The sequence below is a fragment of the Hippichthys cyanospilos genome, chromosome 2, assembly GCF_059441005.1.
Source record: "Hippichthys cyanospilos isolate Australia breed blue-spotted pipefish chromosome 2, RoL_Hcya_1.0, whole genome shotgun sequence".
Taxonomy (NCBI): domain Eukaryota; kingdom Metazoa; phylum Chordata; class Actinopteri; order Syngnathiformes; family Syngnathidae; genus Hippichthys; species Hippichthys cyanospilos.
Genome location: NC_142370.1, coordinates 18,216,322 through 18,242,475, shown reverse-complemented (window position 1 = coordinate 18,242,475; position 26,154 = coordinate 18,216,322). Strand labels below are relative to the sequence as shown.

Here is a 26,154-nt window from a genome sequence, read left to right as displayed (position 1 = left end):
TGTTTATGTGAGTAAAACCCAAGCAAGCATTTCAGAACGGAGGCAAATCAACGGGTTGCTCTCAGCTACACAACATTGGTCTATCCAAGACCCTTATCTCATCTGACCTACAGTATTTGCCAATCCACGATGTCGTGACGGATCACAGTTGTTGCTAACCTCTTGAGTGCAGTTTTTTCACACCTTTTGCCGAGAAACAGTCCTAGGTTCTCTTTAAATTGGCCTGTAATATCGCAGCATGGTCACCATTGTACAGGTTTCACTCTACCTTTTACTCTTTGAGAGTAAACATGTCGGGCGTTTTTCTACCTATTTTGGGAAATATCGAAACAGATGAGTGATCATCTACAATCAAAACCTGTCAGATGTTTTAACTCGCCTCTTGGAGATGGTGTGATGATAAGAGGAGGGAAAAGATCAAATCCCCATCAAAGCTTTTTATCAAGATGTCTATGCATGTAAGTTTGTGTGTGTGCAGTCCAGAGGAGAGGAAAATCTATTTATAAGTTCATCTGCTTGATCTATAAATACTGTACACTTCTCCTATTTTTCTCACTGCATAATAACATCTGACAACACTTAGTTCGGTCAAGTCATGCATTACATTGTTGATGTGTGTGTGCGGTGGGGGTGGGGGTGGGGTATCTATGTATGTATGTATGTGTGTGTACTGTTAAGTATGCAGTTCAAGAAAGGAATGAAGATTCTTTTGAAGCGGTAGCATGTGCTGGCTTTCAGAACCATGGACAGCGCTACTTTGTCGAGTGGCGCTCACGTAAGCAGCACTGAATGAATAAATCTATTACAAGACTCGTGCAAATATTTTCACTGATAAATACCGTATGATTTCAATGTTTACGTAAAAACTGCGGTGGCCGACCGGGCAAAGGCTGCGACCGGCAGAACTCGAACAAAACAGGAATGAATTAAGAAAAAAAAATACAGAAAAAACGCAAACCTTAAAATGAACACGCTGCAATCACTACATGCCGCATTCGCAGAAGTAAAGTGGAAGCAAAATTACAAATGACAAAACACTTGCCAAAACAAACACACACCGAGTGGAAAAGAACTTTGTGGGCAACAAATGTGGCAAATTGACACGCTAAACTCACAAAGGAAATTAGCACCTCGCTGAGTGTTTCTGTTTTGGCAAGTGTTCTGTCATTTGTATTTATGTTTCAACTTTGTTTTTGTGATTGCAGCGTCTTTCTTTTAACGCGTTTGCATATGTTTGTTTGCAGTTGTTTTCCAATTGTTTGCCTCATTTCTGTTTTGTTCGCGTTCTGCTGATAGCAGCGCGTTGGCCACAGTCGGCCACTCTCAAAAATTGACTAGGAAAATTCCTGATTGCAACCCTGCAAAGGACTGTTTTCACTTTTGTGTGGTCATTTCTTCTGTTTGTGTGCAGCAACAGCTAAATGCTGTTTTATCACATTTTCTCTGAACTTTGACCTCCGTGGTTCATCCTTAGTCTATAGGAATACACTATTGTCGACACTGATATTCACCACTTTGACAAATATTAGATTTAAAATGAAAAACAAAATACATATAGCTGATCGCAAATCCATTTAAATATGAGCTAACTTCAGAGAAACTTCCATTTAGCATTGTAGGACGTCCTGCCGATATTTGGAGCAACTTTTAGTTTTTGTTTGAAATTTAAGTAAAGATCATTCATCCAGCCATTACCTTAAGTGTATCGTCACGAGTATTGTGGCGATGTCTTTGTGCAGTGGGTGGGACGCACTATAACCTGGTTGCAAGCCAATCGGAGGCCATACAGATTGTAGTTGTCAGCGGTGGAGTACCTTCACACTCAGAAACACACCTTAGGGTAATTTGCAATGCCCAATATACGTTTTTAGGAATGTGGAAGGAAACTGGAGAAAACCCACACTGACAACATGCAAACTCTATACAGAAAGGCAGGTTTTTTTTCTTTCTTTACAATATATAACTATATAGTTAAAAAAAAATAAGCCAACATTATGCAAACCTGGGAGGTTAGTCAATAAACAATCCTAAATACATTTGGTCGAAGTTAAGAGTCGGATTTTTTTTTTTTTTTTAACTTTTAATACCATTATTATTCCCCATGACTGTAAATGAATATTCACTTTGAATATCAATACATGTCTATAATAAATAGAATCAGCCCTATAAAAATATTGGTCTAGATGTGGTCTGCAGACTTCCAAAGTCTATGGAGTGTGCATTTCTGTAATATTTTCAGCAATGGTCAATATACTGTAATTCACCCAAGCTACTCCATCAATGGCAACTACAATCTCAGTAGTATAATCATGGTTCATGATTTTGATTACACTGTTCATTTGGATTTCATTTCCATTTCTGAACAGCGTTTTAAAACAGTTGTCGAATCTTTGCAATCATGCAAAACTTGGGGACATTATGGTTTGTATTTATTTATTTTATATGGCTCTCTAAACGGCAATACCCTTCACTATGCTGCGGTGTGTCTGCTGTCGTCACCACGCAGAGGAGGGAGGGGGGTGACGTAGGCACCCCGTCTTCCTCCTCCTCCACCTGCTGCGAGCAAGCTCTTGTGCGCGCGCGGGCTCCTCCCCCAGAGATGTCGCAGGAGCATCTCTTGTCAGCGCGCCCTGCCTTTACTCCTTTTGTTTTCTCTGACAGTTAACTGCATTGACCTCCGTCATTTTAACCGCTACCAACCGCAGCATCACAACTCCTCCGCCAAAGAGGTAAACGCGGTGACTGTCTCTGTCTCTCTGTCTCTCTGTCTCTGTCTCTCTGTCTCTGTCTCTCTCTCTCTCTCTCTCTCTCTCTCTCTCTCTCTCTCGGTCGCTCGCTCACCCCCCCTCCCACACCCCTTCAGCCGCAGAACTCGGCCGACCCTCGGTCAGGTGACAGCATACTCATCAGCACCGTGCTTGTCTTTCATTCCCTCTCCTCCATCGGACTGTGAGGCTGCAGCCTGGACGGTCTTCCTCCTCCTCCTCTTCCACCACCGCCACATCCTCCGCCACTACAACCCCTCCTCCTCCCACCCTCCTCCTGTGCATCCTCTCTCATCCGGGCCGGGACGTTCTCCGCTCCACGCTCACGCAAGATTAACTGGGGATTGTGGCTCTGCGCCCGCTCGCCCGCCCACTGATGCTGATGCAGATGTCCTTGAGCTCGGCCTGCACGGTGAGTGGCGAGTCCGTGCGTGTTGGCGAGCGTGTTCGCGCGGATGAGTGCGTGACTCCTATTTATCCCACCCGCGTCTTTTGCTGCGATTGTGAAAGCGTGCGCGTGGGGCTTTTTCCAAAAATGATCATTTTAAACGGCGTTCGGGCCTGGTGTGTCATCGCGGGCCTTGCGGAGCTATGATAATAGCGCCACAGTCGGGCATACCGTAATGCCATAACGGAGCTATGACGATATGCGAATGTTCCACGCCGATGCACTTCCAACCTTCCACGAATGGCAGGTGAAGGGCTGCAGTCCAGCTTTGGCACTGAGCGCGACCGCTGTAGCTGCACGGGCCTCTTCTGCACTATGCGAGTGCTAGCCGTCCTCTTCCGTCCCTCAATCCGTCCTTCCTTAATTTGCGTATTTTTTATCTATTTTTTTACGCGTCGCGTCGCACCCGCAACGTGCACACGCGGGGGTGTCGCTTCCACCCGATGACCATCCCCGGCCATAGCCTTTAAGTGTAGAGCGGGCCGGTAACCTTGCGTTGACGAGGGTGCACCTTGAACCCATCTCAGCGAATTTGAAGGAAGCGGTTAGTGGGGTCTCCTTGATATTGTTGCCGTGAATCTGGCGAGGACGTTGAAGGGCAGCAGCAGGATGATGATGATGAGGAGGATGAAGCTCAGGCACGTCTGAAGGTGACCAGCAAAGGTCATTTTGTGTTTGAATTGGACCAGTGCTGCACACAAAAGAGGAGTGGACCAGCGCATTAACAAGAATGTGTGTGTGCACGTGTATGTGTGTATTTGAGTGGAGGTGAACAAGGGCTCATCACGTGGGAGGGACATGGGATCCAGTCACTGTACTGTGTATTCTGTGCATACAGATCTATCCATCTATCTATCTATCTATCTATCTATCTATCTATCTATCTATCTATCTATCTATCTATCTATCTATCTATCTATCTATCTATCTATCTATCTATCTATCTGTCCGTCCGTCCGTCCATCCATCCATCCATCCATCCATCCATCCATCCATCCATCCATCCATCATATGACTTTACATGCAGTCAATATTTGAATAACTACATTTAGATGTGTCAGCAGAAATAGTTACGTTGAGCTGCAATATAGAGATAACCTCGTGACTCAAATAGACCTCATTTTGGCTTCTTACGATCTACCATTAATTAACCACATTTTAGTCACGTCACTACGTTATAAATTACTCTGTTCCCTCCTTGCACCTAAAGTGTGGCTCTATCTCTGTTTGAGTTTTGACCTGTTTGTTTATCCCACAGAAAACTCAATGTATTCAAATTAGGCTTGATAAGCATTAAAACTTAATGCCAGTGACTGGGTTTTATATTCGGATTTTGAAAAACCACCCGTCCATCCATTACTGTTTAAAACTGAATGCATCCACTTCTAGGGTTTTGTGTATGTTTGCAAAGCCTTTCAAACGTGGATTTTTGCCAATATTCAGGTTTCAAAAGGGTTATTGCCTCCATGGAAACATAGTCAATAGCTGTCTAGCTATCAAACGAAAGTTTTTATGAATGCATGTAAGTTAAGGAATGAATTTATAGTCTCAATTCATGCCAATTCATTCCACTGGTCACACTTTAAAATTGTGACATAGTCCTGCAGTTATTTGTATCAGCTCCCCTCCATAGAGTGAAAAATGAGCAGCGTGATACTGTGCATGTTTTCTGACTCCTTAGCGCACGCATACTGCACATGTGCAATTGCACACGTCAAAAGCTCTGAATTTGCCCAACAGAAAAACGTCAGCGCAGATAGCTACGGCAGGAGCCCCGTCCCTGGCTGAGCTTCATAAAATCAGACAGAATCAGTGAGTAAGAGAGCAGGCTAGGAAGAAAGACTGTGACAGGCTGAGTAAATAAATGATTGCAATGGCACCAGGCATAAAGCTGCGGAGAAAAGTTGCAGGAGGAGAAAGGAGGAATTTCAAAACAGAGATGAGGACGCTGGATGCGTGTGCATTTGGAGAGGCAGGTGCTGTGAGAGAGGAAACTTAAAGAAGGCATCCGGGTGACTCAGTCATAAACTAACACTCTCAGTCAGAATGGAGGCATAGCAGGGCAGGATGGCGGAGTGCGGGGGTCGAACGTGAGTGGGAAAAGATGCATGATGGAGCCCAGGGAGCATGAGGAGTGGAATAGAGGGAGGAGATAAAGAATTCATTACCAACTTCAATTGTGTTTTCGTCCCTTTCATGCTTCTCCTGATGTAAAATAGCCTCAACAGAATAGTGTGTGAGTGTGTGTGTCATGTGTGATCCTGATGATGTTCACCCACACTAATTGCTCAAGTGGGATGAAGCAGGCTTCGGGATAGTGGAAGCAACGTGAGCTCCCGGGTTGCATGGAACACTGTTGATGTCAGATTCATTTTAATTAAATCATCTCCAGAGATGGTTTGAAGCATGAACATGAATGCCGCAATTCGGAAATTATGTAGAGCGCCTTCGACGAGAGCAGCTTGCATCACAACCGTTTCATGGCCTCGCAAGCTTTTCAAAAGTGGACACACCCTAATGTACGGATTCTCCTTCAAGAAACATCACCGGTACTAACTTAACTATTATCCGTTGTTCATGAGAAGGTCATGCATCGAGTTCATGATGAGCTTGCGCTGTGAGGTGTGCCGTGAGGTGTGGAGGCAAGATCCAAATGCAGGGCACCTGAAGAAATGGCAGGAGTGCTGAGTAACAACCCCCCCCCCCCCACCCTCCCCCCTAAAAAAAAAAAAAAACAGAGCAAGTATGCTGGGTAGAAATACAAAAACTCCAACAAAGAAGCCTTAAGAAACAAAACACTCACACTTCAAGTATCATAACATGACAAGGAGAATGTGACTTGGGACAGCAACGGACAAAGACGGAAGGGAACTAAATACAGAAGCAACAAACTGGCAAGAAAATGATGTGTGTTGTGGGGGGGCTGATTGGTTTACACAAGAAATGGGGCTGATGAGAACAGGTGGAAATAAAGAACAAAATTATTAATGTATTGATCAGAACAGGACATGAATCACAAGAAAAAGGCACAACAAGAAACAAAACTACACTGTATACATATATATAAACATATCGTGGACTAGACTATGACAGGTCAGAACTAAGAGGGTTAAAGTCAATGCACATCTGCATGAAACATTATAAAATAAAGGCATACAACGTTTTGCAAAGGAGTCACCATAACATTATTTATCAATATGTTTTTTCCAGGTTCTAATTAATTTGTTCTTGATTTGAAAAGGGGGAAAAAAAAAAAAAAAAAAAAAAAAACTTGCTGTCATTGTAGTAAAATGGTAGTTTAAAAAAAAGATTTAAATCAGCTTTGCTGATACAGTACTTGAAAACCCCCTTGTTTTAAGATCTCCCATCCTTAAACGCCTTCACGTACCCCCCTCCTTCCCCGGGGTATTTCAGAACAGCTGAACTAAACAACAAAACGCTGATCCTGATAATCCAATTTGGAACTATTGAAAAAATATCTTGTTCTGGTGGATGAAAGCAATAGAAGTAAACACAGAAGACAATTCACATGGTTTTTCTTCACTATAAAGTTATTTGTTTATGTATTTATTTTAATTATTAACATCCACTTGTCTGAGAAAATGATCGGTTCAACTTAAATTGTACTGTTTTAGTGCATGGCACACATCCATATTATATCGGTCTTACAAGTACACACACAAACAAATTCTTTAGTGCGCTTCTGTTTGAGCAAAAAAAAAATAATAGATGCAGTATCTGCAATGCTCATTGGAGTAACCTAAAAGCCATGATACTGCAATCAAAATGGGCCTCTAGGATAATATCTGTTAAACAGATGAGACAAACTTGAGCGCATCAATCAACGCGACTGTGATTGAGTGGCGACCGGCCAGTGCAGTCTGCATTTCGCTTGAGTTCAGCAGGGACAGGCTCTAGTTCAGATGCATAAAAAGGATGGACTGAGGGTTATTCTCTTTTTTTTTACTGGTAGGGTGATAACAATTTTGAAAAATGGCAATTATGGTTTGGTCTCTTAAAACCACTGCGGTGACAATAAATTGAATTTGAAATTCAAAAAGAAGCATTTGATTGACTGTCAGCTTTAATTCAAAAGCGTATCACGTAAATGACAAGAAGTACAGTATTTTATGCAGAGTACCATTTTAGTGTGGCGAAATGTCATCAATTTGATATCATCCATTCTGTCACTTAAGTTGTTCTCATTAAGGTTCGGGCCAACTGCAGGTTATTCTTAAGCGAGGACCAGGCGCGGGTCGCATCTCGGATTAGTCTCGACTACATTGTTAGGCCCATAGATACAGTCAGCAACTCGTGGACAATTTAATTAGCTAACCATACACATTTTGAGAATGTGGCTGAAAGCCATGATAACTACCCACCAAGCAGTCCAAATGGAGATTCAACTTTGGATCTCTTGACAGTGAGACACACCTCACAAATGATCTGCTTTTGTCAAAGGCAAGATCATAAATAAACAGCAGTATGCCAGAGCCATTAGTTGTCATAAATGTTCAATGCCATTTCACTTTGGATCAAGAGCTTCCTTCTCCATACTCTTCTCTTCCTGTTTTGATCCTTGCTTTCATCTGGCCCAAGAATTTGAGTATGGCAGACATTTTTCAGATGTCACTTGCCCATGCTTGATGTTAACACTTAGTTTGCTCCGTTTACATTCGATTTGGCCCGTCGTACGTCTAAACCTTCTGCGGAGTAATAGTCTTGATTTCTGTCGATGCTATGGATTCTGCCATTCTCTAATTAGTGTTCCACAGAGGAACAGTTGAACGTGAAGCTTCGCTGCTTTTGTTCACTCTTGAGTGCTCTGCTCAGAGGTGTTGTTAGGTGCAGCAGGGAGCTCTAAAATCAAATGCGTGCCGTCTCAGCACTAAGAGCCACCAGACAATATTAGCGACTGACTGTGATTACAGTGGCTCATTTTATAGCCGCATCAGACATGTCTTTTTTTTAGGTTTTTTTTGTGAGGAAATCTTTGACTGATATTGATCAGATGGGAATATCACTGCTTCAAATGCATGCAAAGTGTGACTTTACATGCTCTATCTGCAGAGACTTGTCTTCATTAAATGTATACTAAAAAATGTTCCTGTTATCTGTGTAGTGTCCAGCCAACCACCATAAGCATTTATTCTTATTTGCTTATGCTTGAGTACCAGCTAAACAAACTAAATGCGTGACTAAGTTCAGAGAACAGGTGAGATTGTTACTTGAAACTTGAGCTACTGGAATTTAGTTTTCAGGCGACAGCAAAGGGGAAAATGGCCGCCCATTGAAGTGGATCAAACAGGTGGATTTTTCTCATTTAAAATCCCACAATTGGGGACACATAGAATATATTATTGGAAAAACGTTTTTGTTTGTTTGTTTGTTTTTTTTGACTTCCCCTCTGATTTCCCGCAGTAGTTTGTATGAGAGGCCATCCATATATGGTGCCTTATTTGGTCTCTCAAAAGTTATAATATTTAAATCCTCTTGTTTGATTTTTAAAGTGTTGCATGGGCTGGCCCTTCCACCATTGAATGAGTTCATCAGACAGAAGTCAGTCAATGGCTCCGCTCGTGTGACACGAGCTGCAGTCAGAGGTGACTGTGAAGTCCAACTTAAGAGAACATGGTTCTCTCAAAATGTTCTGTCAGTGCAGGGCTCAAAGACATGGAACAGTATTCCTCTGTCAGTGAGGGAGTGCACAAGTCTTACTACATTTAAGAAACAGTTAAAACTGTGGCTGAGAGGAATACAGTTTTGTGAACATGTTTGACTTTTGACTGCTGTCTGGATGGTGCAATAGGGGTGATGCAATTTAAATTAGCGCTATGGGAATAGGTGCAATACGCATAAGTGTATTATATCATAAGTGCAATAATAGTTGAGTAAGTGGGGCGTGGCTTACACTTTCTTTAAAGTGTCTGTGTTGTAAATTTGGAATCATTGATATGGATATTTACTGCATGTTTCTTGTTTTCCTGGTCCAGTGTTTGTTGTTCTCTGCGTCTCTTGTATACTGTCTCTGTACTGACTGTTGTATCTGCATGTTTCTCACGCTTCGTTCTTTGTCTTCTATGCACCGCTACCTGCCAAGAGGTCCGCAGATGGAAATTAGCCCAGCGCTATAATCTGGCATATTTACATTAAAAAAAAAAAAAAAAAAGTCCATTAATATGCATTGTTCCTCATTTCTAAATGAATAAATAATAAAAGAAAAAAACTAAATACAGGTCACGTAAAGCAGTGCAAGAGAGAAAACAAGCCGTATGAGACACATTGTTATTCGTATTTGATTTCGACGTCTTCAGCGCTGCACTCTGACCACGTGTGATCATATTTGCTTCTTGTCCTGTAGGTCTCTGTGGAGCAGCAGTAGCTACTACCTACCTCACAATCTGCACCCACTTCCTCTCTCTGATTTATCATCTTACTTTGGCCATTGACCCCTCTCTCCATCTGTCAGTCCCCCACTTGGGTCCGACCCGCAAATGCATCAGCCGACCTGCCCGTCCATGGACTGGCTGTGAACCTGGAGGGAGGGAGTCAGGGGAGACAAAGGCCAAGAAAGCTGGATTGGTTCAGATCTCGCTCGACCGAAGTGCTCCTGCGCACCGTTCTTCACCCCCCACACCCTCCTCCTCCTCCAGTGATGGAGAAGTGAAGGAGAGGCAGAAAGCTAGGCTGAGACACCGAGGAGCCAAACAATACAATTAGCGCCTATTGAATCTACAAAAGGCCATTGACGCATGAGAGTAATTATACAGTTTTGAAATAAGAAATCAAGAAAGAAGCGAGACAGGCTGTTGAACACATGAATACGCAATCAGCAGGCACACGAGTGGGTCACTGAGCTGAAGACAGACAAGGAAGGAGGTGGCGAAGGAAGAACACAACACTAATCAACCTTGTGTCATGTCAACAACAGCCACGATGGGCGAAATGGCAAACAGCGCAGTGGAATTTTATCCCAAAGCCACTCGAGGAGGAGGAGGAGGAAGGGAAGACGGCAGCCGTGGAGCCGGAGACTTTGGCGTCACCTTGAAAGAGCTGAGGGAGCTGATGGAGCTCAGAGGGGGCGAGGCCCTGCAGAAGATCCAGGACAGCTATGGAGATACGGACGGGCTCTGCCAGAGACTAAAGTCCAGCACTACTGATGGTGAGTGAGCATGCATGACCACACGCGTCTCGGTTGCTTGCTTGCTTGCTTGCTTGCTTGTTTGGGCTGTGACCAAATGGAAAGTCGAATAAACCTATGATGACATGCTGGGAGGTTGCATGCACCTTCTAAAAACAGTTGGGTCTAAAATAACCCAATCGTGCCTCAAAAAGGGAGCAACCGCTACCTGGGTCGATTGGACACCATTTTACAATCAAAAGAAAATGCTGGCTCAAATGGATGTCGTTTTGAACAATTTTATCTTTAAAAAAAAAAAAAAAGAAGAAAGAAAAAAAGAACAGCAACATATGTAGTTTTGTGCTAGACAATCTCAAAATGTGGGTTGTTTTATACAAATCTGACCCAAATATTGAGCTGTCCCCCCCCCCCCCTTTTTTTTTTAACCCAAAATTGAGTCAACTCCAACTGTTTTTAGAGTGTGGGGATCTCAGAAATCCAGTATAAATAAGGATTCAATGAAATGGTGCCACACTGTGCAAAGGTGTTATGTTGTTTAATAACTTTTTTTCATGGCACTGGCTATGTAGTTTGTATTTATTGATACCTTTTCCATAGTGTCATCTCGGCTGACTTTGGATACATGTGGGGTACACTATTGGCTGCTCAAATATTAAAGGCCCATCTAACGGCTCCTAAAATGGTCCTATAAGATTAAACCTTCTGTCTGAGGTGTGTTAAGAGTGGATTTGGCCCGATAATAGGGTCAGAAACGGATCAAGCCGACTATACAAAATATTGAACATACATTCTCGAATATTTATGACATAAAATCTGCCGTGCGTCGAAAGATGATTACTCTTGATTGATTTGATCGGTGGACTGCGACGTGAGAGGACTGTCGGCAATTAAAGAAGCGCCCTGGCTAAAGAACAAAGAAGAGTCAAAGTAAATAAAACAAAACTTGTCCAAGGCAATGTTTTTGACTGAAACGTATTTCCCCAGGTGTATTTTCCAGGTCGATAGCTTTGTGTGGTGCTCTGTGTTGAAATATCTGGAGTGCTCACAACATGGTTAACGATGAAAAATATACCCTCAAAGTGAGCAGATAAATTACTGCAAATATGTCAATACCTGTTAGTTACCCTGTTAGTTCTGCGGAAATAAACAAGGAGGTTACAGCCAGAGGTGGGAAGTCCATCGGCACGACACATGACGACTGACACAAGCGCTGCACAGTATGGACTCCATGGTGAAAATCCCACAACGCTTTCCACACTTTTTGCAAACACACAAAAATATTGGTATACTGCTTGGTGAAAAATACAATTGATCTATTCTGTACAGGGGATGGGAAAGAAAACAAAATTAATCCAACCTTCTCATCACACAGAGGGTAATCCTGACTAAAGAAAGCTTTATCGGAGTTGGTTGTACAGAGGGGCGTGCTGGATGCATTGTCTGATGAATGGATGAAGGTATTTTGATTTTAGTAATGGAAAGCTGATCGACCAAATCAATAAATGGATGATTGAGAGTATGCAAGGAAGGAGTGCTGGCGCTTGTTGTTATCGGAGGATTTGGCTGCGGGAAATTGCACGTTTTTGTCTGTGCAACCACATGCTCGCCGTTGTTTTTTTTTTCATGAGGGTGCGTAGACTTTTTATATCCACCATCCATAATATGTCTCATCCTAGCTCAGTCCATCCATTTAGCTTGAATAAGTATAATAATTTTTGGCTTTGATTGATGCTGTCAGAGGTATCACTAGATCAAAATATTTGCTGTTGTGGTTACGGCTTGCAATCGTGTAAAACCGTTTTTATTCACACCTTTGATAGTTAGCAATGCATTTCCACTCCACTGCAAACCACAACAATAAAAATATACTGAGAAATGCATAGGTCTCTGATAGTGTCATTCAAAGCTTAGCCTTGTCAAGCTGTGTAAAAGCAATATATATGACACAGATCTTGTCGTGACCACTACAAGTGTGCGTTCAGCGCTCACGGTTTGAAAGTAGTATCCAATTAGCAACACTCAACAGAGACTTACAGTAACTTAGGGTAACTCAATACTCTCTCTCTCTCGCTCGCTCTCTCTCTCTCTCTCTCTATCATTCACGCAATGCATCGGCACGATGCATACAGCTCATAAACATTCATGGTAAACAGAGATACACCATCCATCCATCCATCCATCCATCCATCCAGCCATCCATCCAGCCATCTTCCGCACCGCTTTAGGGTCACAAGCCATTTTACCTGACTTAAGCAACATAATCTTATCACCCTTAAGATGGGTAACGCTTTAACACTCTGATAATCTTTGATCCATCTGTGGGTGTTGCAGGACCTTTGATTTGTGTTTCATCCGATGTCACGAATAGCATGAATTGTATCGCATGATACACATTGGAGCAGCGTGACCGCCGTAAAGCTCCTCAAACCTCTGCTGAACCGTATTGGGGGACCCAAAGACTTTTGCGCAGCTGTTTGTGCAATGCTGTTCCAATGTCAGCTGGAGAGTGATTGGTGGGCAACGTGCTTTTTACAAAAACGGCAAAGGCTCATCTGTTTGACACCGATGGCTTCATGTTTGTTGAAAAAGGAAATCCAAAGTGCCTGGCCGGACACCCCATTTTTCCTGTTAAAATCTTATGTATCATTGCCTCCACAAACTTTCACAGCCCTGCCTCCCTCAGCTTTCTGCACTTTTGCATCGGCAAAAGCAAAGCTACAATTATGTCAAGAGCAAGCACGTGGACGACCTGTGAGCTTATATCCTTTCCAATTATAACGAATCACCAAATTGAGGACTCTGCAGAGGGTGACAGCGCATGGTGAAAGTATCCCTGCAAATACATATACATAATGGTTCAGAACATCATCTGCAATATGATATGGAAGAAGTGAACTCACACACACACACACACACAAACGCGCACTCTGATATGGACACCCAGCGCTGCAGTGGGAGACCATTATATCCACATTCAAGAGAGCCCGAGGAGGATGAGGAACAATTATGGAAAAAACTGGGAAAGAAAGAAGCATGTGTGCGATGGGGGAGAGGAGAGAAAGCTAGAATAGCTTGCCGCATTGTCAAGGACACATCAAGGGGAGATGAGAGAGGGAGAGCCCACCGAAGAGGGATGGATGAGAGAGGGAAAAGGAGGGACGGACTACATGGAAGAGAAAACGGCTGCGCGACCGACCGTTAGTCAGCATCACCTGTCTCCTCCCGCCCTCATTCTCTGTGTGTTGCCTTGGCCCGAACCCTGTTGGGTGTCATATTGTCGCACATTTGTTCAAGGCCGGGAGCAACAGTCGCTGCAGCAAGCGCGCAATATCTGCAAACAGGACACGTACACAAAAGGCTGTCATCGTTTTAAGCCAACCACTGCAGGCGCATTGCTGCTCTCATTCCCTGACTGCCAATCAAAAAATAAAACATAAAAAAAAAATAATGCACAGACTAAAGAAAAACCTACTAAAGGAATTACATCACTTGTTGCTGAGCAGAAAGCAGTTTGAGACAGGAAACCAAGGACCTGGTATATTGATCACCTTGGAAACTGTGGGACTTAGGTGGGAGGTTGAAGGGGTTGGCAAGCGAGAGCAGAGCGACTTCAAGGTTTATCGGAAAATACTAACCCTGGAGTTTATTTTAAATGTCTCCTGATTTAAATTTTCTTCCATTTAAAAAGAAAATCAATGTATTCTTCAAAACGGCATTCTGATCAATTTTGCATATGTGGACTATGTGTATATATATGTGGAATATGAATTAAGCAGCAAAATCACATCACAGATGCTCAGGCCTGAGGCAATGACCACGACTCAACCGTTTTTCCAGTTTTATCAAGTGATATTTGCAATTTGAACCAACCGTGATGTCTTTTTCAGTGGACAGCAAGTAGTAGGTAGGTAGCCCTTGTTGTCATTACCTGCAGTACAAGGCAAGGAAATTTTGCAGAGCCCGAATCGTCCGAGAAACATTCAACACAATTGACTGACGGGAAGACTGAACAGCAAGGCCCGACAGTATTTGCCACGGGGCCGCGATCCGCTAATATCTTGAAACTTGTTACATGAGGAAAAACGGGGGAGAAAGAAAAGCGAGTCTTCGCCCATGCCCAAAATGATGGCCGTGGCTAAAGCCCGTGAAAAAAATCCCAGCACATGCGGCATCGCAAAAGGACACTACAGCATATCTCGCACAGACATGCGGGGTCATTTGTTGATACAGCAGAAATCCGCCCGGTCCAATGAGGAGGATCTCTGCCATCAAGAACCCAATAATGTACCGGTAGATGTCCTCCACGTCTTCAATGGACAGAATCGGCGCTTATCCTCACAAAGGTCGCTGGCTTGCTGGTGCCTATCCCAGCTCTCGGGGCAGTAGGCGGGACACCCCGGACTGGTTGCCAGCCAATCGCAGGGCACACAGAGGCAAACAACCCTTCACACGCCTTCGTACTCCATAAACGCGATATTAATCAGAATGCCATGTTTAGACTAGAACTAGGGATGCAACTGACAATTATTTTATTAATTGATTAATTGGTTGGTTATTGTCGATTAAATGATGAATCCAATCGAACTGTTTTTGATTTTGATCCTTTTGTTTAAAAACAGGATTTTACTTCAGATTGACTGTGCAGTTACTCATTTGGCCCACGTCAGAAAAAAAGGGCCGAACAAATTTAGGATTTCTTTTTTCCAAAAGTAAAATCTTTGAATCGATACGAAGTTAAAATCTTTTAATAAAGGACTAGAGAAATAGCATAATGTTTACGTGGAATAGGCTGAAATTCCAAGGATTTTTTTCCATTTTTCAATTGAACTAGATCCAAAAAAAATTAAATCGATGATCAAAATGGTTATCTATGTTATAATCGGTCGGTTGTTGATTAATCTTTGCGGCTCCTACATAATATATCACTTAAAAAGAAAAAGTTTTACTTGACTTTGACTTTAAAGTGATTTTTTATTGTTGTAGTCCCAATTCCCACACTTAAAAACACATTCACTCATGCATTCCGGCTTCCTTCCACACTCCGAAAACATGTATGGCAGGTGTATTAGACACTCTAAATTATCCTTGGGTGTGATTGGGCGCGTGATTGTTTGTCTCTATGTGCCCTACGATTGGCTGGCAACCCCTTCAGGGTGTCCCCCGCCTACTGCCCGCAGACAGCTGGGATAGGCACCAGCAAGCCTGCGAACCCAATGAGGATAAGTGGCTCTAAAAATTGGATGGATGGTATCAAAATGTACTTTTTTCTATACATAAAAACAGTTCATCAACAAAACTACAAAATACAAAAGCAACAGTTTTCATAAGGTTGAATGTGCATATACTACGCGAGAACAACATAATTCCGATGCTATTTGAGCACCGCTGTCAGAGTCAGGCGAAGAGAATGCAGTGGAGTGTCTATTTTCATCACAAAGATATGAGTAAAGCAATGAAAAAATAGACTATATTAAATGTGAATTCATTTTCTTGTCAAAGCACCGAGATGATTTATGTGTTAGATAATAATCCCTAGAACGATTTGAAGGAACCGTAAGAAAGAAAAATTCTCAAATTCTCACTTTTTAGCTGCTAGACATTAATATCCGTAATCTTGAGTGATGATGATTGTTCATTGAACATTCAAGGGGAACATTTAAAAAAGAAAGTTAGGTCATGCATAACTTTGTCAGGTAAAAGACAGACATTTGAAAAGAGCATGTGTTGGGATTAAAATAAAACATAACAATGCATTTCAGTGAAGTTTAGGGCCCCATGACAGCATCTGGGGCCCCTAAATGGCCGACTATATCCAACCGTTGGCTTGGAATGACTTCCTCACAGTTCTGAAGTTTAGGTCTGAAATCTCAGCTCCACCCTTCCCGTGTGGCGTTTGCATGTTTTTCAAAGGCGTGCGGAGGTTTTCGCCAGGCGCTCTGGCTCGTTCAGTCGAAAGACATACTGTCCGTAGAGGATCGAAATGGTCTCTTCGTGTGCTGTGATTGCTCCTCTGCCATATGAGATTTTCTATCATGGCCGTGCTTTCAAAAGTCTTCACCTTACTCTTTTTGTCTCTCCCAGGTCTCAGCGGTGATCCGGCAGACTTGGAGCGCCGCTGTCAAACCTTTGGCCAAAACTTCATCCCCCCAAAGAAGCCCAAGACTTTCCTTGAGCTCGTGTGGGAAGCCCTGCAAGATGTCACGCTCATCATTTTGGAGATTGCTGCAATCATCTCCCTCGCGCTTTCTTTTTACCAGCCTCCTGGAGAGGATTCAGAATGTAAGGAAAGGCGAGGGGCAGGGGTGCTGTAATGTAAAGGGCTCATGACTGACAGAGGTCCTGGAAAATATTATTTTTGATTTGCGACATTAGCGTGATGAGGCCCAATGTGTTTTTTCTTATTGTTGGTGTTGTTATCCTTGTTGTTTTTTCAAACAGGAAGACGTATTTATTTGCATTTCCATTTCCATTCATGCACTTTGCATGATAGGGCAAAGCTGGAAATACGTGGTTTCGCATCACTGCATACTCAATTTTGGACTTTATTCTTAATGTAACGCATGGAATCACCAAACTGAGAATCAAGTGCCTGCTAACAGTCCCAAACAGTTCATTTTTGTTCAAGAGGGCCAGATTTCATTAGCCGTAATCCGTCATCCAAACGGAACGGTCACCGTGGTTCAGGCAGCGCACAGTTCGTGGATTGCTCTGTGATTTAAGGGGAAAAAAAAAGGTGTGTTCTTGCGAAGACTGTTTGTTCAACTGCTGTTTTCTGAGGAGGAGTTGCCATGGCAAGCGATCATGTGTGCCGTGTCTCATATAAGGGAGGATTTGACAACGTGTGGGAAAATGTCCTATATGTGAGATTTTTTTCAGTTTTATATTGCTAGATTTATTTTGATTTGATCTGCACCAAGATAACAACAGCATAACATAAACATAATGTAACGCGCCACCATCACGCTCACGTAGGCCAACTGCAAAATGAATCCAAGAAATAACAAATAGACGTCAATGTGATAGATTTAGCAAGTCTTTCTTCTGAACGTTTTCTTTGGAAAGGTGTTTGCGTTCTGATTAGCTCGACCTGTCTTGGCGACTCCTTTAAATAACATTTTTGCCATCACTTAACATAGCTACCGACGTCAACACACCACCTGTCATTTTATGTTTTCACTCGCTGCTAATGAGAGGACCAGACATGTGGTGCATTCAAATGCAGCCATACATTTCAAACTCAGACTGAAAAAAGGCCACTGATGCATTAAATATGAATACATGTAATATTTCTATTAATATTATTAGTGCTACTACAAGAGTAATAATAATAACAGTAATAATAATAATAATAATGCTGTGATGAAAAAAAGCCCCATATAGGGATATACAGTGGGGAAAAGTGTTTAATAGTATTTGATACAGGGGACACCCGGAACTGGTTGCCAGCCAATTGCAGTTTTTTTTTTTTTTTTTTAAGTTTAAGTTTGAATTAATAATGGGCGGCTCGGCGGATGAGCGTTTAGCACGTCCGACTCACTATTAAGGGACCAGAGTTCAAATCCAGCTCGCTCCAACTTTCTTGTGTGAAGTTTGCATGTTCTCCCGCAGCGTGCCTGGGTTCCTTCCGGGCACTCCAGCTTCCTTTAACCCTCCGAAATCATGCACGACAGGCATTGGACACGCTAGATCATCCTTAGGTGTGATTGGGTGCGTGAATGATCGTGTGTTCCTGTGTGCCCTGCGATTGGCTGGCAACCAGTTCAGGGTGTCCCCCGCCTACCACCCGAAAACAGCTTGGATAGGCACCAGCAAGCCCGTGACCCCAGTGAGGATAAGGGACGATAGAAAATGGAAAGATGGTATCAAAATGAACTTTTTCAAATATTTAAATAAATTCATTAATCTACCTGCTTTGTAAATTCAATTTACAAATTCTGTCCCTCATAGTTGGAGAGTACCTTTGATACAAATTACAGATCTCTGCTTGCTTTGTAAGTGGGAAGACGTCAAAAATCAGCAGCATCTCAAATGCTTGTTCTTCCCACTGTACTGTATATACAATTTTTTTGCAGTTTGTGTCAAACGCATTGTATCATATATGACAAATTTGATTGTTGTTCCTCTTCCTGTTATTATTATCATTATTATTATTGCGGCGACAATTGTAAATGTAAAAAGAAATGCACCCTTTTTCAAGTCCCGCCTGTTTCTGTTTGTCCAGCGTGTGGCAACGTGTCAGCAGGAGCGGAGGACGAAGGTGAGGGGGAGGCCAATTGGATCGAGGGCGCGGCCATTTTACTGTCTGTGGCGTGTGTGGTCCTGGTGACGGCCTTCAACGACTGGTCCAAAGAGAAGCAGTTCCGAGGTCTGCAAAGTCGAATCGAGCAAGAGCAAAAGTTCACTGTGGTGCGGAAAGGAAATGTCATCCAGATTCCTGTGGCTGACATGGTGGTGGGAGACATGGCGCAGGTCAAATACGGTAAGCGGCTTGCACTTTATGCTCCTTTTTAAACCCGAGGCGAATGCACGGTATGCAAGTTCTTGTCTGTTTCCAGGGGACCTGCTGCCAGCCGATGGTATTTTAGTTCAAGGTAATGATCTGAAGATAGATGAGAGCTCATTAACAGGAGAGTCGGACCATGTGCGCAAGTCTGTGGAAAAGGACCCCATGCTGCTCTCAGGTTTGTTTATACGTGTTTCTTCTTGAGACTTTTACAACGGCTCAAGGTTGACACATTTTGGATCGAGATGATTGAAGGACCGCCGTGATGTGGGTGCTGATGAAACGTATGTTTTGTCATTGGGGCTTGAACGGATTAATGAAGCCACTTAGAGGCCTTTGGCCAATGTTGTCGTGAAAAGTACGATAACGCTTACATGATAAGTGTTGAGTTTTGTTTTGAAATATACATTAAGCAGCAAAATCCACCCATTTCAATATCTTGGGGCTGCTATTTTGCTACTTGCTGTCAGCTAAAAATGACATCGTATTTGACATTCTTATTTTTGTGTCATGCTTACCATACCATCCATCCGGCATGGGCTTACCGAAATGATCATAAAAGACTTGACAGCGGGTGCACAAACAACAACAACAATAAGAACCAAAATAAGAAACTTTTTTGTCAAAAGCAGTCTGTCTTCTTTTCCGGACTTTTGCATTCACAAAAACATCCCAGGCAAAAGCCCACTTAATATTTTCGAGATCTGACCAATACAGCATATCAGGGTTATGTGGTTTAATGTCAATAACTCATTCACTACCAGCCATTTCAGAGAATCCCGACATTTGCAATAACCACATAATATTGTCTTCTTCTTGGTTATATACGTACGCATTGACGCTGCCAAATCAAAACATAGAGTCTGTCCTTTCTACCTTTTCTCATTTTTTTGTAATCAAGCTGTAGAAAAATGGTAATTTTACAAAATTTTGCCATTTCTCCCAGTGGACTCTCAAACTGTGTTATACTCTTATCCAAAATGGGGCATTGTGGTCTTTTGCTGGTGGTTGTGCATTAGTAACATTTTTTTCAGTGTTAGACATATACTGTACAGTGGAGCAGAATCAGATAACCCCACACCCATTCCCCGTTGAAAAAAAACATGTCATTGACAAGTTTACTTGTCAATGGCACTGACTGATTAAACATACACCCTTTATAAATCTTCTGCTTACAACATAAAAGAAAATGATGTTCACGTTCCACATCATTTCATCGGCACATTTCAGCAGCCCGTTATCTTCGGGAAGATTATTAAATCAACCAATTTTAATGGCCAGAGGGCTAATACGAGACTTGGACTGAGCAACCAAGAGCTTTGATTCCTAGATAGCCAATATAAGTCGTATTGTTCAAGGATAAACCTCTCTTTAATCTGTATACACAATCTCGATGTAGCAAAGTACCTTGAATCAGGTTTCTTCAAATTTAAGAAGAAGCTGTCTTCTTTAACTTGAATAATATTGCAGTGTAAGTTATTGCTGTAAATATATTTACTGCTTATTACTGTTGGAAACTCGGTTGTGTTATCACCCGTCCCATTAGGGACCTTTTAAAAAAGGTTAAATATTTTTCGATCGATTCTACCCTGTCATGCTAAACAGTTGACTCCATTGAGATAATAATTTACACGTCCGTTGAATAGACCCGGGACATATCGACTTAAATCGCTAAGATCGGCGCAAACATTTGCTAAACATCAGCCGTCCTGCTTTCTGAGATTGGTCATGTGGCATATGCAAGTTGAGCCGTTATTGATGGTTACTTGAGCTCTGAGCGAATGTGTTGTCATTTTCAGTCAACAGAAAGTGGCAAAATTGCTGCGCCCCGAGATAGGAAAACACAGCTTTAATTTGTTGCTTAATTAATTTCCAACAAATGCCACAATAATCAGAATACCATGTCTTAGACTCTATCATAGAATTACATCCAATTTAATTTTGGGTGCAAGGCATAGTTCTTAACTGTTTAATAGTGTTAAGGGTTAGTGTTTGGTTTCTTTCTGTCACCATATATTGCTGAAATTGACGTATTAGCATATCATAACAGATACATGTGGAGCTAATATTTAATTGGACTAATTAAGTGAAATTGGATCATCTCCAGCGGCACTCATAATGAGCTCTCATGGGGTACTGTTTTCCATGCCAGCTCGGTTGGGAATCACCGGGGTAAAGTATACTGCACGATTCTTCTATTAGCAGCAATTTTGCTGGTAATACAGTCAACTGTTACATAGAGGATTTTTTTAGATTGGGTGTTTATTACGCGTAGATAACCTCCCAAACAAGATCCTGTTGTAACTTTATATGTCCAGTTTCTGAGGTTTTGTCAAGCTACCCGGCTGTCCTTGTATTTTGGATTCAGTTCGTGAAATGAAATCTCTTTGAACATCTAGGTACACATGTGATGGAGGGCTCAGGCCGCATGCTGGTGACGGCCGTTGGCGTCAATTCGCAAACAGGCATCATCTTCACTCTGTTGGGGGCCGGAGAGGTGGAGGAAGATGGCAAAGAAAAAAAAGGTCAGTAAAAAAAGACATGCAGCACATAGGGCCAAGTTTGTTGCTGCTGTAAAACCGCTGGTAGAAGACTGAGTACCTGGCACAAATTGCAATGAAAGAAACTAGCCCAATCTCAGGGCAGGAATACTTTTGCCTTGCTCTTAAAATCATTGGCTGTGCATACATTACCGTGTGTGTGTGTGTGTGTGTGTGTGTGTGTGTGTGTGTGTGTGTGTGTGTGTGTGTGTGTGTGTGTGTGTGTGCGTGTGTGTGTGTGAGAGAGAGAGAGAGAGCGAGCGAGAGAGAGAGAGAGAATGAGAGAGAGTGCGGTACCTAACCGATTTGAGATAAGAGCTTCAACAGGAAGCATGCCAGTTTAACCTCATCGATAATTTAGCCCACATCCTCTCCACTCCCTCTTTCCCTCTTTGCTGTCTCACCTCGTCACGCCTTCCCTCCACTGCTTATCCATCTTCCTCTATTACTCTTACTTGCTCTTGCCTACTTGTTTACCACCACTCTTGCCCTCTTTCACTTTCTCCCCCACTTGCCTCCCCTAACCCGAGAGAGAAGCTGCAGATTGAATCAATTATTGAAAGAACGGAGGGAGCCAGAGACACCGTGGAAAGTGTTGCTTGGTCAAGACGTGAAGCATTAGATTTACCCTCCAATTTGTTTGCCGTGCTGTAGGACCCGCAGTCTGAGCAGAGGCTTCACACACTATCAGAAGCGCTTGATGATAATACTGATATCCGCAACCCTGCGAGTGCAATATCCATCCAGGCAGAGAAATGTGCGAGAAATGATCATTACCATCCTGTACGAAATACATGCGGCGATCTGGGATTAAGGAGCGGACAGCCACAATTTATTAAAAAAAAAAAAAAAAACAGTTAGACCTGTTTTTATTCTAATAAAAGTGGTGTTGCAGAGTGTAGATGCGGCAGGAAACCTTGCAACCTCAACCGTTCAGGCAGTCATTTACTGGAGCTAATGCATTATTTATTAAACTTCATGTCATGAATTGTTGATTTTTTTTCTTCGTGCAGTGTATGTGCATTTCTTTTTGATTTGTCGCTCCTGTTTTACATGCACGTCTTTTGCCGTTAAATGGAATGTAATCTGCCAACAGATGCATTTTTTTCATCCTCCCTTTTGATTCTCTTTGGATTTTTCCCTTTTTGACAAATTCTCTCGTGTCCTCGAAACCTTCATTGCCCGCACAATGCCCCAAACAGAGGACAATACTCAGTTGCTCATCTCCACTGATGCAAGTTACAGCACAGTCACCAATGGTACGTCAACACACAGTTGTCCGTAATGCCCTCTTTGCTCCCTTTAGCAACTTGACAGTACCCACTACATGGTGGCGTGAACAGTGTCCATGATCAGTGAAGGACTGACACGTGTACTGTATAATGTTGCTTCATCTCATGTTGGAAAATGTGTGTGGCTATAATACTCTTCCCTTTCAATATTGTTTCTGTGTCAGCTGGAAATGTCTTGTCTCCTGTCAGCACAACACCAAAACTGTTGATGACAGACTTCAACACAAATCTTCCTGCACCCTTTTTCTTTGCGCCTGACCCTCTGCTTTCCGCAGGAAAACAACCGGACGGTGCAGTGGAGAGTAACCAAAACAAAGGTAAAAACCCACGACGTGATCTGGACAAACGTTTTAATTAAGAAGGCGGGGCGATTGACATCATCCAAGAAAAATGCGCATTTGCATGCTCTCACTATGCACTTGGTGGATTTTCTCCTGATACTCTGTCTGCTTCTCAACACCAATAACATCGATGTAAAAATTAACTGAAGACTCTAGATTGTGTGTAGGTGTGAGCATTGATATCTCAGCACTGCAATTGTGTGGCGACCTGTTCAGAGGTCAAATCAACTATCACCCAACATCGGCTGGCATAGGCTCCACCCACACAGCACCAAGGGTTTCTAGACATAGAATCTTGGGCTAAATCTGTCTTCAACTTGATGAAGTCCAGAAATAGTCTTTGGAAACTAGGGTGTGTTATAGCCTGTCCAGTATGCTCCAAGTTTATTCCAACGATAATGTTTAGCCCGTCCAATGTGTACAAAAACAGCCATTGGTAGTAAGGTATGTTTAGCCATCCAATATTCGGTAGTCCAATTTTAGTCTGTATATACGTAGCCATAGAAAATTGCCCACTGTTATAGCCTATCAAATGTAGTACAAAAATAGTCTTTTAAAATCACATCAATCATCCAAATCAAATTATCTCAAAAGCCAAAATACACTAATGACAAAATTCAATAATCAATCATGTCCACTCGGGAGCATACATACAAAGCAGCATGTACTATGTTCAAAGTGTGCTGTCGGGAATAGACTTCAATTAGCAATCATGTCCACTAAGAAGCATTGTGCTTCAAATAGTTTTTCATCTCTACAGTCCATCCATGCAGCCATCCATTTCAATTACTTGAAAAAACATTTGAAGTGACGGCTGAGGGGAATAAAATCCCATTTGACCATGTTTTTCTGTCACATACACTAAAAGTGAAAAGCAATGTTTTGCTGAGCTCAGTTTACTAGATAATGCCGTTTTAACTAATTAAAAAAAATCTATCTTGCATTTCCAGGCTAAGAGCCAATCAGAGAGAGATTGTTCCTTTGCAAAGTGCTCATTGGTTACTTGAACAGAAAGGCATCCTAGAATATTTTGCTGAACTGTGTGAAAGTGATTTATTCGTTCAAATCATATTCACAAAACAAAATAACACGAAAATCTCTTCTTGATTCAAAACATTGCCTTTTACTTTAGGTCAGGACAATGAAAGTGTTGAGCAAGATTGTGCGATAGAATGCATTTCAGCTCATGAAACCATGACTCAGAAAAACAGCACAAACGCTGCCCTAACCTGCCATGTTGGCCACTTTCAATGAGAAGACAGTGTTGCTTTCATTCGAGACACATTTTCCTCTTAATAGTAACACTCAGCTAGTCCTTTCTCGGGGCCATGTATGTTACTTGCTGCCTATTTCCAGATTATATGACGGTTAAAGGATTTCTCCGAAAATCGGTTGTTTCAACTGAATGAGGTGACGACCCATTACCAACGGTGACAGGTGACACAGATGGTGACGCTTACAATGATAGATTGAAATAATGGGCCTAAACTACCGTATTTTCCGCACTATAAGGCACACCTAAAAGCCTTAATTTTTTTAAAAAGCTGATGGTCCGCCTTATAATCAGGTGCCCCTTATATATGGATCAATATTGAGATTGGGATTGGTAGATGAGGAATGAACTGATAAAGTAAGCTTTACCTGTTTCTTTTGTGTGTTTATAGTTGAACAAGGTTGGTCCATATTGACATTGAGTTATTATGCTATTGAGAGTTTAGAGTTATTATTTGAGTTATTATTGTTGTTACTTTCAGTATTACCATATTGTGATTGAAAAAGTTTTAAAATATGTCATTAATTGAGGGTGCGCCTTATAATCCGGTGCGCCTTATATATGGAAGAAGTTTGAAAATGTGTCATTAACTGATGGTGCGCCTTATAATCCGGTACGCCTTATCGTGCAGAAAATACGGTACTTGCTCCAACGACTGCTCTGTCGGTCTGTCATTTTAAAAATGTCTGTACTGACGAACTGCCCTCTGAAAACGGTTATATTCATCCTAACGAATTCAAAACATGGCTGGTAAATAGTCGTCGAAATGTTTGTTTTTTATGGCATTCAGTGCTCTCCAAATTTTGTGTAAAAACAGTTGAAAATTAGGTCAACGTGTACAAAAATGTGTTCAAGGTTTATCTGACTTATAGAAGTCAGTGTTTCTCATTTACACCCTAAAGAAATGCAGTATGTGTATGTAATACAGGGATTGTGTGTAAGATTTGGACCATTTTTCATTACGGATAGCAGGAGGTACTGCAGGTGCTGCATTTACCATTGTCTGTAGCTATAACAAACATGGCCGCCTCCGAAGAAGTGCCACCCCCCATGTAATATCATTTAATGATAACTAGACATTCGATTATATTTAAAACATAACTGTCGGTCATTAAGAACGCATTTATTTGCAAGGTTTTGACATTTACATTCATTGAATTTATTCCTTTTCAATGAAAAGCAGTCTAAATCTTACACACTGTCCCTTTAATACCAAAACTGATAAGAATAATTTTGAGTTCAACAAAAGGAGATCTTCTGGTAGATCTTTATACTGTATATGCCTTGCTCGCCAGCGTCCTACACTCTGCGCTTACTGCTTCCACTTACTGCTCGCAGCCGGATAGCCCAGTGGGTAAAAAATTAAGGCCACTAGGTACCGGTATTTGTTTCCTGATCAGGGCAATGGGTAGTAATCATTTGATTCCTTTGACAAGACCCTTCAGGACAATAATGTCCTGAAAAGTTATTGGGGAACCAGGACACATGGGCGAAAAAGTGACTACCGAAACTGGAACGCAAGGCATTCATGACATCTTTTCAACAACTCGAAAAAAAGCCTTTCTCTTTTCAACCGAATTCATACTGTGAAAGGATGTTTTTTTTAGAAGACATTGTTTTAACGACTTGAAATTAACGTCATTTCAACCGAGTGGCCAGCACGCACGCATCCCTAGTGAGGGTAAGCAGTCCCGAAAATTGATGAACGTGTGAAGCGGGCTTCGGTTATAGCATATTTGCAAAACTATGTATTTTTGATTTTAAATGACACACTTAGTTTGGTATTCATGGTTTTCGTTGAACTGAAAATTGCAATGTTTCTCTGTAGTCTGTCACTATAAGCTTTTGTGT

At 42.1% G+C, this 26,154-nt stretch overlaps 1 protein-coding gene across 6 annotated transcripts in view; it reads left to right on the top strand.

The window, feature by feature from the left end:
* Window positions 1-2,586: 2,586 nt before the first annotated feature.
* Window positions 2,587-26,154, top strand: part of atp2b3b (ATPase plasma membrane Ca2+ transporting 3b) — a 54,878-nt gene continuing 31,310 nt past the window's right edge. For 2 of the 6 annotated variants that reach the window (XM_088408737.1, XM_088408735.1), the window contains exons 1-8: window positions 2,889-3,177; window positions 9,575-10,375; window positions 16,436-16,633; window positions 18,576-18,833; window positions 18,910-19,035; window positions 21,257-21,382; window positions 22,600-22,656; window positions 22,965-23,006. In XM_088408737.1, the coding sequence (XP_088264863.1) occupies window positions 10,132-10,375; window positions 16,436-16,633; window positions 18,576-18,833; window positions 18,910-19,035; window positions 21,257-21,382; window positions 22,600-22,656; window positions 22,965-23,006 (1,051 nt within the window). In that variant the 5' untranslated portion in view covers window positions 2,889-3,177; window positions 9,575-10,131. Of the gene's footprint in view, window positions 2,730-2,888; window positions 3,178-9,574; window positions 10,376-16,435; window positions 16,634-18,575; window positions 18,834-18,909; window positions 19,036-21,256; window positions 21,383-22,599; window positions 22,657-22,964; window positions 23,007-26,154 lie in introns of those variants that run through there. The other 4 variants (XM_088408734.1, XM_088408736.1, XM_088408732.1 and 1 more) reach the window with 3 other exon arrangements.